The 18938-nt window shown below is 37.5% G+C and overlaps 1 protein-coding gene across 1 annotated transcript; it reads right to left on the bottom strand.

Annotated features, from left to right (window-relative positions):
* Window positions 1-10354: 10354 nt before the first annotated feature.
* On the bottom strand, window positions 10355-18652 carry LOC139736828 (transmembrane protein 234-like). Its single transcript, XM_071647491.1, has 5 exons — window positions 18580-18652; window positions 16904-17104; window positions 12909-12975; window positions 11414-11506; window positions 10355-10419 (listed from the first exon to the last, which is right to left on the bottom strand). The coding sequence occupies exons 2-5, from the start codon at window positions 17072-17074 to the stop codon at window positions 10355-10357; spliced, it is 396 nt and encodes a 131-aa protein (XP_071503592.1). The 5' UTR covers window positions 17075-17104; window positions 18580-18652.
* Window positions 18653-18938: the final 286 nt, after the last annotated feature.

Here is an 18938-nt window from a genome sequence, read left to right as displayed (position 1 = left end):
CATGCAAAAGCATTAGCTTGAGTGCCTAGTCTGCCCTTACTCTGAATTTGAGAACATTATATTATTTGCTCACTGTACAAACAGCAAATATTTTGCACAATCATGTTTATTGGTCAGTCACTACTATAGTGTAGGGCCTACAGTGTACGTGCAAACATTAGGGGACAGGACTTTTGTGTTCACACTCATTGTAGACATTCATTACCGGTGACTATGTTTGGTCATGTTAATTGGTGTTTAAAGACTTGTCAGCATTCCTTTTTAATATGCACTAAGTTGCAAACTTTCAAAGAAAAAAACTGAATTAATGATGCAAGAATGGCCCACTCAGCCATTGATATTTTAACACTTAACAGATTTGTAACGCCAAATAATATAATATAATCTTAATTAAAGAAGAATGTGCAATTATCTGGCTCTAATCACTTCAGTGTACTTGCAAGTTTGATCTTTTTCACAAGGACCAAATACATGTATGCTTCTGTTTTTTACACCATAGATATTTTCAGTGATAATTGACAAAGAGTGAGATAATAGACCTGTGCTACGTTTGGTATTTGATGCAAATAATTTAAGGAGGAAAGTCTCCGGTCAAATTGGCAGGGTCCAATGTGAAAGTGTCCCGCGTCGGCTTTACCTGAAGGCTTCAACTATAAGATGCCGGCCAAGTACTGGTAAGCATTGGGTGAAGCGTGTAGAGAATTGCTGTATTTTTTGTACCCCTTCCCAATCCCTCCCACACAGCACTTTATACATGTAGTCATGGCCGTCGTATATTGGAACGCGCTTCCTACGCTGCAACCGCACTGTTGGAGTGCTCCACGATAGGCCTATTTACACAGCCAGTAATACAAAGTTGCGATTATTTGCATCAGAATTTGACTGCGACATAAAACCATTTTTTTAATGTGTGTGGACATAATAATTGCAACTACACCTGTATTAGTGAGATTCAAATCACAATTCACACACTATTCAAAGAGCAATGTTTCCGAATTAGTTGCGTTTTTTTCAAAATAGATTCAGTTATTTGCATTACAAAGTGTGTATGAATGCTGTGCAAAATGGTATTGTTTTTTTTATATCGCAAAATGCAAGGCACGCGTGGGATAGTCGGATGAAAGTCATATCAAGCAGTTTGGCTTCGCTCGAACTGGTGCAATGTGGATGGCGTTTTTTTTTTTTTTTCTTGCGAACAAGTGCACAACAAAAGCGCAATTTAAATAGCGATTCGAATCACACTTTTCCTGTGTACATGTGAATGTGCCTAATACACTGTACCAAGCTTCAGTCACAGTCCACCAGTCTCGAGTAGCCTCCAGGTGGGCCTGCGTGCATTATGCTAAATGCGCACTGTGCTAGATCTCCCTTTCATTGCAACTTGATGAGAGGCATTGTATATTACACACACCACATTGAATACCGGTACAACTGCTCCTGTGCACATGACATGGTAATTTGACTGACTGCATGCTTTGTATCAATGACCAAAAGTCATGCAGTATACAAATGCATACAGTATTATGCATTTTAAAGGCTTTAAAGCTGCTCTCAAATTGATACCAAAAAGTCATTTTTAAGGTGTGTTAATTACCTAGCATTAATGCAACTGTTGATTGGAGCTCTTTGCATATTTTTTTGTATTTGCTCAAGACGCCAGGGCCATCAGCATACAGTAATTACTTGTTTACTTTTAAATCTAGATATTAGTGTGAGCCGCCAAATGAGTTTCGTGTTGTACTTTCAGTTGCAAGAATTGTCTGGAAATGTGAGCCTGTTGCCGTTCATATATTTTTACCAAATTCTTACTGAGATCAGAAAAGAATGCGCGTTTGTTAGGGAGACTAGGTCATATTGGCCTATGAAATAAGAAAAAAAGTAAAGAATATTTTTGTGAAGTGAAGCTGATCCTATCAGTTGTTGATCATGTACGCGTAACAATTGAACCTCACTACGAATCGGTAATCAGGAGATTTTGAATATTGCATAATCTTTTTGCACTGTCGTAACATGCAATATATTTTTTAATGATTGTGTGTACTGTGCCACTGTAAATATTGAGGATTTTGATACATCACATTCCGTTATTTTGTATGACTTGGGTCAATCAATTTTGCCCTTAATAACCTAATTCTCTTTTTTTTTTAAAATCTTGGTGGGATTTTTATTTTGTCGTTGTTGTTGTTCTGACATTCTTTGTGACCAGACATGGTGATGCATTCTTAGGAAATATTGTATGTATACATTTCTTGGAAGTGTTTCACATCATCAGCAACTATCACATCTTCAGCCGGGATGATCTTGCCTGGACAGTACATGGATGATGTGTACATACAGTCATCTGACGAAGCATGTCAGCAGTGCACAATTGTGTACATATTTCAATCATTTCTATATGGGAAGTGGGCTTCGGTGAAAATAGACATTTAGAACGTAGTACAATGTATTAAAGCAATATTTTCTGTTCTGAGATTTGACTTTGTCTCACTATTCTGCAATATGAAAAAAAAAAGTAGGCAAAAGATTACATTCTACATTTTTGTAATTATGCAAATTTGAACTTTGACCAAAGTATAAATCTTTGTGAAATGTGGTTAAGGGTTTTGATCTGGCTGCAGGTTTTAACATATGTCAGCACACTTTTAGTACAAAGATTTTGAACCGACTTTGTTCTTCACTATTAAATGTGAGCGTTTGTGCCAGTCTCGATCGCATTGTTTGCACCTTCCCACTGTATTTCAAATGAGAGAGTGTGTGGTCAAAATCAAGTCAGCCAGCTTCCAAGCCGGTGCCATCATACTTTTGTTATCATACTGTGAAAAACAGTGTGCATTATACTGTATATTCCTTAAAACTCAGTGGTTCCGACATCAGTTAAGCTTCTGTCTTACTCTCATGTGGTATTAGGGGAAATTCTGTTACATTTGTACAAGAATGTTGAATGAGGTCATCAGGTCCAGGTAATTAACCTCGTTATATCTAGACGCTTGTTTTTGTACACTTGGAACACACCCACAAATGCACACTGCATGACTGCGTCCTTGTTTCCACCAGTGTCATGCACATGACAGAGTTATTGAAATTCAGTACTTTTATAAGCATGCAGTACATTGTGCAGGATATGGCATTGTGTAATTTTTTATTTTTCAATATGATATAAATATGTGGATTGCTGTTTATAGAGAATTGATATGTCCATTGCCAAAGACTTTGTCTTATCAACAGATCTGATCAATAAAACATTTTCTTTGTAGAAATTCTGCTCCGTAGACCCAGACCACCATAGCTGGCAATAGTAGATGTGCTTGTACAAGACATTTGCAGAATGCTTTTTATTAATACTGTAATACATGTTTAATATCGGATAGTGCTCGAGCTTAATCTGACCATTGTCTGTTGAAACTGCACAACTCTCGCTTTTTGTACATTGATGCAATGAAACCCTTATTTCATGAATTTTCAAGTAGATTGGATTTTTTTTTTCTTCTCTCGGGCAGAAAGGCAAATGAATTGATATTTCTCACAAAATTTCTGTTGGTGGGAAAAGTTAAATGCCTGCTGCAGGTCAGGTTTGGAGTATGCATGTTTCTCTCAACTTGTTAATTTCAGCTGAATCCTGACAATTTGTCCTGATTGTACAGAATTGTGAGATGAGCAGGGCCGGCGCAGTGTTTTCAAAAGTGTGGGGGCCCTCTTCCAGGTTTCATGAGCTAACAAAAAAAAAGAAAGAAGAAAAAAAAAAAAAAAAGCTCATCTCTTTTCCCCGTCCACTTCCAGGTTTCTTCGGCTGACAAGCAAAAGAAAAAAAAAAAAAAAAAAAAAAAGGTCCTCAGCTCATCTCTCCCTGTCCACTTCCGGGTTTCCGGGTTTCTTCAGCTGACCAGCAAAAAAAAAGAAAAAAAAAGGTCCCTATCTATTTCTATTTTAGTGCCACTTACGTACTTCCAGGTTAAAAAAAGTGTGGGGGCCCGGGCCCCCACGGCTGCGCCGGCCATGATGAATTTCAATGACTCTGAATTTTGAAAGAATGGGCACAGCCACAGATGGAAGAATGGTTGTGTATGTGTACAATAAGAACTGTCGTTATAAAAAGAGGTAGTGTGTAACATTATCCTCTTTCATGACAAGGTGATTTTGAAGGTCCGAACTCTTTGTATTTCATTGGTTTTGCACCCTGATGTGCAAATGTAGTAAGAAACCTGATATAACAAGGTAATTGTCATGGTGTTTAATAGGTCGTTGTTATCTCAAAGCTCCTGTGTCTTTGCACATTGGGTAAGACTTTTGATGTTGTTGCTGTTGACAATAAGTGTAATGGGGTCATGTTGTGTGCATTGTAGTGCCTAGTTGAATCAAAGGGTTTGCATATAGGGATGGAGTGCTTGTAATATGATGCCAAACATGTAGTGCTGCCTAGGGGATTTTTTTGTGCCAATGTTAGTATGTGGTCTTGATTCCTTAACTGATTCCCAACAAAAGGAGAAAAAGAGTTTGTAGGGAGCCATAGTCAGCAGTATGGGGCGATTGGATTTGGGTAGCTATCTTGTATGTGTAGCTGCAAAGTTAGTACTGTTTATAGTGGAAATCAACAAACGTAATACTGTATACGCCGAATATTTCGCGAGGTTTTTATTTTCGTGAATTTTGCGAGTCAGGTGCTATTCGCGAAATTAAAAACGCACGAAAATATTGATCCTGATATGAATGTGACGTATGCGTACACATTTCTCCGTTCAGTACAGGACTCCACGATCGCAAATTTAACCACTCGCGATATAGTCGGGAAGTCTCGATTCACGAAAATTTAGACTCGCGAAATATATGGCGTATACAGTAACATACTTTTGTGGAGGGCAAAAGTACAAGCACAAGGGACTCAAAATGTTTGGTAGAAGCAGCATGAAACTTGACAGGCCGATGGATTACATCAAACTGGTTTACACCATGATCACAAATCACTAAAATATGGTATCATTTTGCATAGACTGACTTTTATTTCAATAGTTTCTCTAAAATAAGGTCTCTGTGGAAGGGAGTCATATCTTTTTTCCTACAGTTTTTGAAAAGAAAAAGAAGAAGCATTGCTGCCTTTCAAAGCTGACTCGAAGATGAAAAATAGATATTGCACAGGGGACACAGTGGAAATGGAAACTTGGGGTCAGAGACTATTTTCAAGCAAACTTTAACATCTGATACAAAACATAGTTTATAGTGATGTATTCCCCACCCCACCCCACTTTGTTTTCACATTTCATTTTGTTTTCCCTTTGGTTTTTGCTTTTGTTATTTTTAATGAATGTTACAACATGATGTACCATGTAAACTTGCCAAAATATTCAAAATTGCCAGTGTGCAGATAGTGAAAGGTGGCTGATGAAATTGATGTCAAGAAATGAGAAATTAGTTGAATACGTAATTTAATAGCCAGTATCGTAAAGTGAAGTGTAATTTCTTATTTTGTACATGTTGCAGTCTTATGATGGGATTTCTGTTTGTTTTTTTTCCAACTGCTGCTTTTGTATTCGGAAAGTAGTTTTTATAATAAATTAATCATGAAAAGTTGAGGCATTGTGGTGATATATTTTGAGAAAATATCATAAAAGACACACAAAGATATTTGCTGTTCTGTGAAATTGAATCAATTTGAGTACACTAAAGCAGTGATAATCATAATGTAAACAAAGCAGGTCAGGTTACAGCTTGCTTGCAATTAGATGATAATCACATCTTTTTCTTTTTTAAATTTTTGCATCATGTGCAAGTGAAGCTGGAATCATGTATGTAGCAGAATTACAATTTGCAGGCCTATTATTGATCAAATTTTTACATGTACTAGCAGTGTCTTGATGAACCATCAGTTTACCTAAGACCAGCTTGGTCTATATTATTATTAAACAAGTTTCATTGTCTATTACGCAGTGCCCACGTTTCTGGGTTATGTACTACTTTTTATAGAAATATGAGGTATTTTAAGTGGATTTATCATGGTAAGAATTTCTTATATTGTGAGCAGTATGATTTTGTACATAAATGGCAAATATTTTATGCATGTATAGTAGCACAGTTTCATACATATGATAGTTGTACAGCGCTGGTAAAAAAAAAAAAAAAAGAGGAAAGCCTTTTCCTATTAGTGTCAACTAAACCTTTACTGTCATCTATTATAAAAGAAAATAATAAAAAAAATAAAAAAAATAGGCAAACATTCCCACCCTATGGGCTCGTCCTGGTAAGAATTACCAGTACGCTGTATCTGATAATCGAACTACAGTGTGTATATATGTCAACATTGCACTGATGTGTCTTAAAAAGAGAAAGGGAACAAAACAAAAAAAGTCACATACGCGTATTCTGCTTTGTTCGTTTCCTATAATAGTTGCATTATGAAAAGCTGAAGTTGTTGTGCCCCCAGTGTTCTGTAAGTTTTGTTGGAGGTCGGAGGTCACGACTAGAAATTGCAGGGTCACGTTGAGTTCCAATTCGGTCTCCATCCTATCAGAAGCTGGCTGTGTGATTTTGGCCGCAATTCCACAATGTAAATTTCATTCTGTGACATATACATGTACGTGTATTTGACCAGAGAGTACATTTGTAGGTTGACATTGCTGCAACTCACCTCGACTCTTACCACCAATATGCACTTGGCCTTGGCAATACATTAGATACGTGTACAGTATGTGGGATATTGTAAATGACTCTATGTTAGCCCACTGCAAACTCGTCTTTTGTTTTTATTTCCTTTCAGAGACAGTTTTTTAATAGCTTACAATTCTGCAATTCTCGTATGGATTTTTGCTTTATCGATGTCAGCTTTTGTACATGTATGCTGTCTGTCTTGACAATACGGAAGCCATGGCATGAGCGGTCTTGTGTGAATGGTCAAAAGAAACTTGGTAAACAGTGGGAAATATTTGGTTCAACCCAACATGATTGATACTTCTTATAGCCACCAGGGATTTGCAAAGATAATAAATGATGCTCTATATATGTCTCTGTGTTTCTTTGATTGTCCCGCGTTCAGATGTGTCAGAATCAAGCTAGTTTTGTACAAAAACAAAAGGAAGAAAAAGATAATGCACACTCTATTACAAGGTCAACCTCTGATCTTTTTGTAAAGTGTGTCTTCGGTAACCATGGCAACTTTTATGCAACTCTTTCTTCCACACAGACTGTTGTGTTTGGGATGATGCGAAGGTTTAGAATGCCCTCCATTGTGCTCATGGATGAAGAAGTAGTGGAAGATGGGTCTAAAGCTATCAGTTTTATATCACTGGTCACTAATTATCAAACCCTGGTGTGATATTTCAATGTGATGCATTTCAGTTTGGTTATATTCTGTTTGACAAACCCACTGTGCCTGTTATATTAATGCTGAACATGGATGCATGCTACTTTGGATCACACTTTGTGGGTGTTTTTTTTTACCAGAGACAGTGGGAAGATTTTAAAGCCAATTATTTTTTATCAGTACAATGTACATGAATCGTGGAAATGATATATCTGTGAGGTACTGTACTAGCTGTATTTTTGTAAGACTAGATTGCATTTGGACTGTCACACAAAGAACTATTTCTGTCACATTCTTCTGTTTCATACATGATGCAACAGACATGAATAAAAATATTGATTTCTTTTTTCGTAATAAAATCAACTAATTGACTCTATATTTCTTCTTTCATGCATCATCGTTTGCATTCTTTGGTCAAATTTAGGCATTTCACTGCTCAACACACATACAGGAAACGTGCAGTGACTTGTCAGAACACCACCATTATTCACAAGTAGAGGTACATGCAGAGACTCCAACCCAAAGCACCTTCTGATCTGAAGATTCTCTCGCTTGAAATCCCTTGCAACTCCCAACTTGATGGGCGCAAAGTTCTTGCGGCCGGGGGCCAAGATTTAGTGTTCTACATGTAGATGCTCTCTTGTGTTATCTCAAGCTTATTTTTCTACATGAACATACGATGACACGCAAAGTAAGAGATCATTTTAAGCAGGATACACAGAGCCTGAGCGTAAATCTCAAGCGGGAGGACGGGAGATTTTGCAAAAATGGGCTCTTGGCGGGAGATCTCCCATTGAAAGCAAGAGACTTGGAGTCTCTGTACATGTACGCCGAGATAAGACACATCGGCCCATATTCACAAAGGTGGTTTAAATTTAGTCCATGGTTCATGCAAATTTCTTCTGCGTAACTTAGGCATGTAACAAAACGCACTCACAAAAAGACATCCAAAAATAACCACATGTTGATACTTGCATGTGTAATGTATGCCTAGTTCATGCTTATTTCAGTCCCTGGACTCAATTCAGATCTCTGTTTTTATTTGAACCACCTTCAAGAATATGGGTTGTAGACCCATTTTAAAAAAAATGCATTGTTTTGTTGTTTTTCAGGTTTTATTTAATGATCTACATTGCCATCATTATAGCAGTTTTTCCAACTTACTGTCTTGAACCCTACGGTCATGTAATAAAGTAGCTGTAACTCTCCAAAGGAGAATGCAACCCAAATTATACAATGGACTCCCGTTATAACAAAGTCCTCAGGACCAGCAGTTTTCTTTTGGTTATATCGAAATTTCGTTATAAGCAAACAAAATTAATAAACAATAAAAATACATAGAGTTGATAATGCTGCGACCTGAATTTTCACTTTGTTGTAACCGTAATTTTGTTAAAATGAACCATGTTCGTTATACACATAATGGGAGTGCACTGTATATTATACATTGTACATTGTACATGTATAAATGTATACTAGTGGATTGGAAGACTGCAATAATAGAAGAATGCATCTGTGAAGTTTGAGGAGGAAATCGGATGATCCATTCAAACATTTATACAAACTTTCAAAGTTTTGGTGCCATCACTGCTACAGTAAGAAAGCAACAACATTTTATGACTTCACTCATGGACAACTTACATCGCTCAGTTTCTGGGGCCTTGTTACAATAGGGTTTCCCTGCGTTTGGACATATCAGTTTTCCCCCTACTGCCCACTGAATGAACAAAATAAAACAAATGCAAGATCCAAATGCTTTCACCAGACTGTCTGATTTACAGGTCCAGAGGTATTACATCCTCTCCACCCTTCATCCTATTTTTCCCCCAACATCTAATGAGTACTTTGTATATTGCAAAGTAGCATTATTATGACAAATAAACATGGTCCAGATACATTTCACATTTCGTCGTTGGGGTGACAAGACCTTGTATCTGCAATTTTGGTGAAAATGGCCTTTTTGGATTAATGGTCAAATAATGGGTTATGTGATGTCCTGTCCAAATCCCAACTGTTTTACTCCAAAAATGAAGCCACCAGGGCATGTCAAAGGAAAGGCTATCCCATTCGCCACAGTGTTTTGGCAGCCATGTTTTTTGGCTCTCCTGAACATTTGACATTTTGTAGATACGAGGTCTTGTCGCCCCAGCGACGATTTGCATCATGAAAACATATTGTGTATCAAAAATTTACAATGGCCTGTAGTGCTGAACCTTTGCCGTATGTTTTGATCAATGATAATTTATGCATATTTGCATAATGGAAAAATATGAAAAGACAATTAGGACCTTTCACGCTAAAACCTTCACTTTCTAATCAAGTGCTACATACAATCTGTATGAGCAGTTGTTGAACACAGATTGACAGAAATTTGAACAATAATGCTGCGCCATTAGATTATCATTCATGGTGATCGCAAGCTACCTGATATGTCTTCTGACAGAGTCAAAGCCTGGGCTTACTTACTGATTGGCTGTCACATTTCTTTTTAAGAGAGAATGAGGTGTCAGGATCCCTTGGATTTTGTTGCATGACATGCATGCTATTACATTGTCATATCTGCCATAAAATACTGTATACAATCACAGCCATCCAGCTTTTAAAAGCAATTTCAGCCTGCAGCTAAGGTAAAATATCATTATCAATAGAGGTTAACATAAAATTTTGAATGACAATAGATGTTATCAGAAGAAAGGACATGATAATTTTGCCGAGAAGGTTCAGCCTTGCTTTCATTGTGACCCATCAAGTACAAGCTTGTAGACCATTTCATAGGAATGGGCAGGTAGGTTTATGGCAAGATTTGGCCAGTCGGGTGAATGGTAAACAGGTCGCAGAGTATTAAAAAGGAAGACATATACATGTATATTTAAAAGTGCTTCCATTCTTCTTTATACTCTCTGACTGTTCAGCCAATTCTCTCTGACCCCGCTCAGATGGCTTTGAAGACCGTCCCCGGATGCTCATGCAGCCTCCCTGAAACGAAGAGTGAATCCTGGTTCATTGCTTCTTCACTGCTTCTAATGATCCCAATTAGGATTCGAGTGACCCCAATCAAATCGCAAATCAGGTTTTCTCCAGCACACATAACGTCACTCCCGCGATGACAAACACCATACCCACGTAGATGTCTGTAATCAATGAAATGTTGTGGGTGATTAAAATGTCAAGGAGGTGGTTGAATCTTGAATTCAACAAGGCCAGCAAAACATGGTTTACTTTTCCTTCATTTTTTCCACCCTGTCATGATCATTGACTTTTCCTGCTGTACACTAATTTCAATTATGGTTTCAGGAACAAACAAGCAAAAATCTAATGAGTGCCATTGCATGAATGCTTTAATTGTGAACTCAAACCATTGGCTGCCACTATCAGCAGCATAACCGTATGTATGTTTGGTTTGTTTGTTTGTTGTAGTTGTTGTTGTTGTTGTTGTTTTGTTTTGTTCATTTCTCCTCCGCGTTTGCCTGCATTCTAGGACTGAAAATGTTTCATTAAAGTTGTACTAAATATTCTCAGCATTCAGCTGATAAGCAGTCCACACATAACCATGCTCTATCATAATTTGAGCAAAACACTGGACAATCAAGGTTATAGTTTTCTGTTTATCCAATTCTGGCAGAAACCATGCAACAGTTTCATGCCACACTTCTGAATATCATGTAATGGTTGCAAATTCTGCACTACAGTGGAAACTCGATACAGAGATCTGATATAACAAAATACCGTACCTGACATGAAATTAACAAACTAATTTCTCTGGTCCCAATCAATTAATTTCCTTTCTTTTGTATTGTTTGACTACTGATTTAACAAAAAATTATACATAAAAAGAAGAAACGAATTGTCTTGGTACCAGGGATCGCGTTATACCAAGTTTTCATTGTATCTGGCGGACAGTACTGGTACTAATATTTAAATGTAGAAAACAGATTTTTTGAGGTACATTGTACATTGTACATTGCCCCTTGACCCCACCCACCCAACCACACATAAACACAAACACACACACACACACATACACACATACATACATTATACATACATAACATACATGAACAGGCCGTAAACAGATAAAACAGTGAATGGATCAAAAGACAACCAGTAGTTTGATATATCACCCACCTGTACCCCCTACTTTTTCTCCGAGCAGTTTCCCCGACAGTGTAGTGAAGATGAATGTCAAAGAGTTGGTGATTGGAACTACTAAAGATAGCTCTGTATCAGACGGGAAAAAAAAATAGAAGGAAAAAAAAAACAAGAAAGCAAGATATCAGGAAAAACATGAAAACCTACAAATGTGTGCAGGGGGAAAAAATGAACACAAAGGCAGAAAAATAATGATCACTGCATTAAAGGTATGATTTACCATTTGCAGATGAAACAAAAACCCAGCATTGATACCTTAAAATAGTTCTAAATTCGTCTATTTAGAATGAGAAGGGCGTTGAGAATGACAAGGGCATTAAAGTTGTCTTGAACACTATGGCTTTAGTGGCAACTTAACGCTCTTATCATTCTCAACCGACGAAATGTGAGTTAGGGATAGAAACAACCTCTGTATAAATAATTTGAATCGGTAAAATTAATATTAAGTATTGCTAATACAAAATGTGAACAATAGTTATAATAAAAATATTTCTAGACTAAACTGCCGACAGTTATGGTTTATTGAGAAAAACACAGATATCTCCTTATATGTTAGGTTTTATCGCGAAAATTTTATATGAGAGGATGTTTTGTGGTACAACAGACCTACACATATGCATTAAATGTCATTTCTTGAAAATTTTTTAATCACTGTTCCAAAAGGTAAACAGGTCCTTTAAACCTATTCCAACTATATCATCACAAACATGACCTCCTTGGACCCTTTATGTGCCCAGACACGTGGATTAACTTGCCAAACTTTTTCATGAGCATTCAGTAAATCTATCCAAGCTTGACCAAGGTGCAAAGGTAGCATGCCCACTCATGTGTAGCAATGTGACTCAGTCTAGATAATAGGAAGGCCAAGGTGACACAATAGGGATTAGGGGAATTAGGTAATCTCTATTCCTGGACAATAGTTTCCAGGCATCTGTGCCAGATAGGAACAAAGCAATTCAGCCTGGTGCCAATCAGTTTTTAAAAGCAAAGCTAAGTGATTGTTAGCTCTCTCACTGTAAGGGTGACCATTTGTATGCAGAGACCACAGCATTCTAGAGATGATGTTCATGACTGAATTAAATATGGGGATAGCTGTACAGTCAAACTTTACTTGTTCAAAAAAGTAACAAATAGTCGCAACGTTATGTAATTATCCACTTTGATATCACGGGATTATAGAACAAGCCAGTTACAAACAATTCATAAAGCATGCTTTCAATTGTCCATTAAAATTCATTTTACTGCTGCTCCTGCAAAATTATTAACATGAAAAAAAAAAAAAAATGTGCCAGTCACGATTGAGCAAGGGAAAATCAGAGAAAAACAATAATATGTATAATTTATAAAATGGAAGTAAATTTAATCTCCAAGTCATGACAATGCTTCACAATCACATACTACATTGTACGCACAAACTTACATCGGCAGAACATCTCCAACGTAACAGTGTGCCTGGTATTGACCGACCTACCTGCAGACGCGAGCGTGAGGTAGAAAATGACTGACCCACTTTGGTTGATGAGAAATGCCAACAAGTACTGGAGGACAAAATGAGATTGAAGCAATACCAGGTAATCTACATGACACTCATTGCCTGGATTCACACAGATACATGTAGAATGACAAACAACAATGGCAAACAAGACGCATACTCAACCTACAAGTGTCGCACAGCATAGAAGCAATTCATGTGCCCAAACCCAGATTTCAATACAATTTAATGGGAATTGCTAGTGAATTTAGTACAACAACATAACTTTATCTGGCCTACTCTTCTGTATTAAAGCATTTTTGACTTTTTGAATGAAATGAAGTGACACTGCTGTTCACTTTAATATTCACAACTTGTGCCCAAATTCTGCAATATACAATGTACAGCTTGAAAAAAAAGGAAAGTAGAGAAGCATTTTACATTAAAATGACTTTTTGGTGGCACATCAATTTCCACTGCATATAAGTGAATGAGAGGATAACAGTCTTTTGACAAGTGTCAATACATTTGTATAAGACTACCTGTTTGTATCTTTGTTTGTTAGATTGTAAGTTTGTGTTATGGAATTGGATACGTCATGTATCATAATACAGTGCACTCCCATAACAACAAAAACGGTTAGAACGAAATTCTCGTTACAACGAAGTAAAATTCCAGGTCCCCAAATTTGTATCATCTTATTTTTCCATACACTGTACCGGTACTTGACTGGTCGGTTATTACAAAATGTCCATACAACATGTATAACACGAGAAAACTGTCGGTCCCGATAACTTCATTTTAACAGGAGTGCACTGTACATGTATATACTATCTGATACCATCACACTTTTAAAAGGATTGTATAGTTTTGGTTGAGACCTAATTTCAGGTTTCTAACATTTGTTGTGAGATAATGAGAACCTTGTATGAAATATGAAAGAGCATGTAATTCTATGAGGAATTTAACATTTATTTGATGAAAAATGATTTTGAAATGGCTGAGATATCCAAAAAAGAGCAGTTCTCATAAAGTGTGGGACCCACACTTTATTACGATCGCTTTGTTTTACTTTGTTTTTGGATGTTTCAGTCATTCCAAACCCGATTTCCATCAAATAAACTTTGAATTCCTCTTAAAATGGTATGCTCTGTACTATATCATAAGTCATTTCTTGGTAACTCACAAAAAGTTAAAAGCCCAATTCTCATCTCCACCAATACTGTACCATCCCTTTAAAGGACAAGTTCACCTTCATAAACATAAGGATTGAGAAAATGCAACAATATTAGTAGAACACATCAGTGAAAGTTTGAGGAAAATTGCACAATCGATGCAAAAGTTATGAATTTTTTAATTTTTTGTGTTGGAACCGCTGGATGAGGAGACTACTACAGCTTGTGAGTTATATGCGTACAACAGTATAAAGAAAATGTAAAAGAAAATTCAACATATTTTCACTTTTTTCGCATAATAAAAGAGCACTTGACTTGCCTCTTTCTTAAGGCAGGGGGAATAATATTACCCATAACATTTGTCGGTAACGAGTCAGAGGAATGTGTATTTTTTTCAAAAGATGGAATTTTGTGAAATTCTCTTTATATTTTCCTTATATTGTTGTACGCATGTGACAGCTAAGTTATTCATACACTGCAGTAGTCTTCTCATCCAGCGAGTACCGCACAAAAACTTCAAAAATTCATAACTTTTGAACGGATTGTCTGATTTTCCTCAAACTTTCAATGATGTGTTCTACTAATATTGCTACATTCTCTCAATCCTTATGTTTATGAAGGTGAACTTGTCCTTTAACCCTAACCAGGCCGGGCTTTTTTGGGTGTTCTGTGGCCGGGGAGGGGTTGATTCAACCCCCCCTTGAGATCTCGGCTGTCGCTCGCGCAATCGCCATAAAAATTAGCACATACATTACCTGTGGCGTAATCTACCAAACCATACAAAAGAAAATGGAAATTTTTTTCACAATGATTAATTATGCTAATATATGCATAAAATTATACTTTTTGCTCTAAGTCAGAAATTAAAGCTCCTAGCATCCTAATTTTTGGTGATAACATTCTTTGTAGCATTCCTAACAATCTACTTGAAAAAAAAATTTGGTATGAAAATCAATTTCTTATATATTTTATTGTTTTATGAATTTCTTACGTATTTCTTTGTTTTGTCGACCTTTTGTTTTATCATTTTTTTTTCGCAATATTTATGACAGAACCTATTTCAAGCATATTTATTCTAAAATTAATTAGTTTCAGCCTATGAAAGTGAAAATAATCATATCTTTATGAATAAGAAGAGAAAACTCCATTTGCATAGACTTTGTACACAAAATCACGTTTTTGAGTCATTTTCGGTCTGACAGGCATGTACAATGTATAAAAGGTCATGCAGTGTCGTAACAGTATGCACGATTTTCGCCAAAATGGTGTCAAAAGATGCGCGAGACTTGAAAGTAAAAAGTCAGTGAACAGTGCGGTCAAAAAATTTCGCGCGGCGTAGTCGCGGAAAATGTCGAGGGGGGGGGGGGTGGTTGATTCAACCCCTCCCCAGCCTTTTTAGGGTTAAATGTGCAGCTATTTGAATTTAAACTAGATATGTCGCTGGTATGCCTCTACCATAATGCATGGTTCTCCTAATAGGTCTATAGTACAATGTCTTGACGATGTGTGATGACATTTCCACATAATACCTATCGGCAAAATATCAACATGACAGGTTTGTCACAAATGTACTGAATATTCACTTTCCTTGAACTACACTGTAGGTTTGATTGGATGAATGGCTACATTGTCTAAGAGTGCAGGTATTTGATGATTTTTACTTCACTTTTGACCCTTTCATAAGAAATCTAGCACTTTCACTTGACCTTTGACCTTATGGCAAGGTACTTCCAAGAGACTCTCTATTGGGTACGGTACTGTAATACTTGCACACACTAAGTTTCAAGAAAAATCCTGCTGGCATTGCATAAGAGGAAAATAGTGAAATTTTTAGGAGTTGACCTTGACCTTTGACCCCATGACCCTTACATTCCCTACATAATTACTGCCAGTCAGTGCATGCATGCATGCACTAATTTCCATGAAGATACCTTGAACCATTTGTGAGATATGGAGAAAAAAGTGAAATTTTAGCATAATGCCTACTTACTCAAGACACGAAACTCTCTCTGGAGACCGTTGATTTGGTAGTTCATGTATACACTATTAAGTTTCCAGAAAATACCTTCAGGCATTGCATAGATATGGGGGGAAAAGTGAAATTTTGTGCATTTGCCCTCGACCTTTTGACCTTTGACCTTGAGCATGTGTGCCCAAAAGTTGATAGGCACAACTTCACCTACTCATACATGTACATGCCAAGTTTCATTAGGATACCTCAAACATTTTTTTAGTTATGCTGTCCACAATATTGATTACAGACGGAAGGGCAGACGGACCGATAGACAACCCGAAATCATAATGCCTCCAGCGACATCACTTCGTGGCGGAGGCATTTAAAAAATGTGGGAAAAAGGTTCAAACATAATGTGGGATCTACAGGAGCAAATTCACTGAGTTTCAAAGTCAGAGAATCTTTACCTTCTTATAGCACTTTAGAAATGGACCAAAAAAAAAAAAACAACGTTAGATGAAACAAAACAAATGAAGACTGACAGAATGTCACTATCTTATTTTTTGTTATCATAAACAATTTTAAGAAAAATCAAACACTATATTCAATCAACTAGGAAAAATTAGTATCTCCTGGTATAGTTCATCAAGTTCACTGATATAAAAGCATGACAAACTACATCCCAACACGCAATCCTGTCAAGCCCTCCTATAGCATGTCCTTCGAGACATGGAATAATGACATCACATAGTCTCAAACAGAATACAAACTTGCTCATACTATAGATTAAATATTTTTCCTAGTAACATCAAACAAAAGACATGCAAGCTACCAAACATACAATAAATATAGTTTTTGTCCCTAACCTTCCAGTTTAGAAACAGGTGCTTTATTTCATCAAGAAACTGGAGCAGGGCATTCCTGCGTTTGATCCTTTCGATACCGGCGCCCTCTCTCTTCAGTAGAGGGTTGGTTGCACCCCAGAGAATTGCCACCATCACCAGAGACATCGCCTCCAGAAAACCTCCATCAGCCATGTTGCCACACAAGTGGAGATGTCATCAACCCTTAGTGGACATAAAAGATTTAAGGAGGGCAATCAGCAAAGTTATACAATATGCAACAAAATTAACAATACAATACAAAAACAAAAACAATATGTGCACAACTTTTTTGTTTTACATGAATGGGGTTTCTACAAGTGTGTATGCCAAGGACAGGTAAAGTAGGATGGGGGGTTGGGTGTCCGGACACTTAAGACTCTCGTGTACTGACTTGCTTATTTTACTTTGTGTATACGCATTTACGCACAGCTCCTCAGTGACAAACAACTGTTTATGTAGGTGTGTCACTGTCAAACCAGACGCACTTTACAGTACGCGTCTGGTCCCACAACCTGTCCGGACGCCCAATGACTGGGGATAGTACTACTAGTGTAGTGGACCCTGAGTAGATGTTATACAAATGATGCACAGGATAGAGTGCGTTCTCCACTAACGCCACGAAATAATCCTGTGCATCATTTGTTTTATAAAATGGGTCGAAAACTAACAGCATTTTTCACGTACCTTTGTGGATCAAGATGTCCGAAGATGTTCGACCCAAACATTTACGCACATCGCACTCGGAAATCCTGCACTCAAGTACTGTACGTTTAAGAGTATACGTACGCCACACATTACGTTATGCACACACGAAAGGCCGGCCGGCAGCCCAAACTAGAAGTTGTTTACAGGATTGACTAGCGCGTATAGTAGCGCGCGACGCACTTGTAACAACTGATTGAGTGCGCACTGCTAGTGCAAACATTGTGACGTCAGCCGTGGATGTTAGTGAGAAATTAATACAAGCACACGTGACTCATTTCAGCGCTTCCAATTGGCTACATTCTTGAACCCATTTTACAATATGCAATATTACCAGCACAAGTGTACTGCTGGTAGGCATAGCAGGGCCTACCTACATACATACCATGAGGCATGACTCATGAGACTCACATTAAAAACAAGCACCATGACAAAGATTCGTGTGAAATACAATTTGATCATCATTAACATTTAATATTGTCTGTAAATATACTGAGACTCACTTCACTCTTCAGCTGTTCAGGTCTTTATTTTTTTCTTTAACGACCAATAATGTCCACAGTCCACAGACAGTGAAAACAACTGAATTGAATTTGTGTGAATTACAATAAAATCTTACTTTCATCATCATCACCAGCACCTATGGTTGCAGAAGGTCATGCACAAGTTTCATGCGTCTTGCTGTAGATCAAAAACTCGAGATATTAACTTTAGTTAGCCATATATAGAGATAGAATCTATCTAAATGCAAACAACAGCATACTACAAAATACTTAACGTGTGGGACTAGGGGATTTACTGCCGATTGCATAACTTGTCTAGTACAGAGGCCTTCATGTGGTACCCTGGTACATTGCATGATAAATATACCACCACCCAAGATCATAACAAAACATGTAATTGGGCGCTTAGTGCCTGAAATTGCTTTATCACACAGAAACACCCGAAACACTTACCAATCTTACTCTGAAACGAGGAAATATTCTTTCAGGTGATAAAACTGTGCAATGTGTGGATATCGATGGTGAGCACGCGCCGCCGATCACGATTACCCTAGCCGGCCGCGCGGGCCGGGCGGCGTGTTTTTTTTAGACGGCACAGATTGGGGAAACTAAAAATTTATCGGGGACCCTATCCCTAAACCTAACCCTAATCCTAATCCTAACCATAACCATCAAACCCTAACCCTAACCCTAACCCTAACCCTAACCCTAACCATAACCAAAAACCCTAACCCAACGTTTTTCCCATAGGTTTAACACGCGCCATGCCCCAATCTGTGCCGTCTTTAAAAAAAACGCGGCCGGGCGGTGCT

Source organism: Diadema antillarum, unplaced genomic scaffold, assembly GCF_040938485.1.
Source record: "Diadema antillarum isolate AM-2024a unplaced genomic scaffold, OU_Dant_1.0 seq00000663_RagTag, whole genome shotgun sequence".
NCBI lineage: Eukaryota > Metazoa > Echinodermata > Echinoidea > Diadematoida > Diadematidae > Diadema > Diadema antillarum.
The sequence above is the reverse complement of the archived record's forward strand: the minus strand, read 5'-3'. Positions and strand labels throughout refer to the sequence as shown.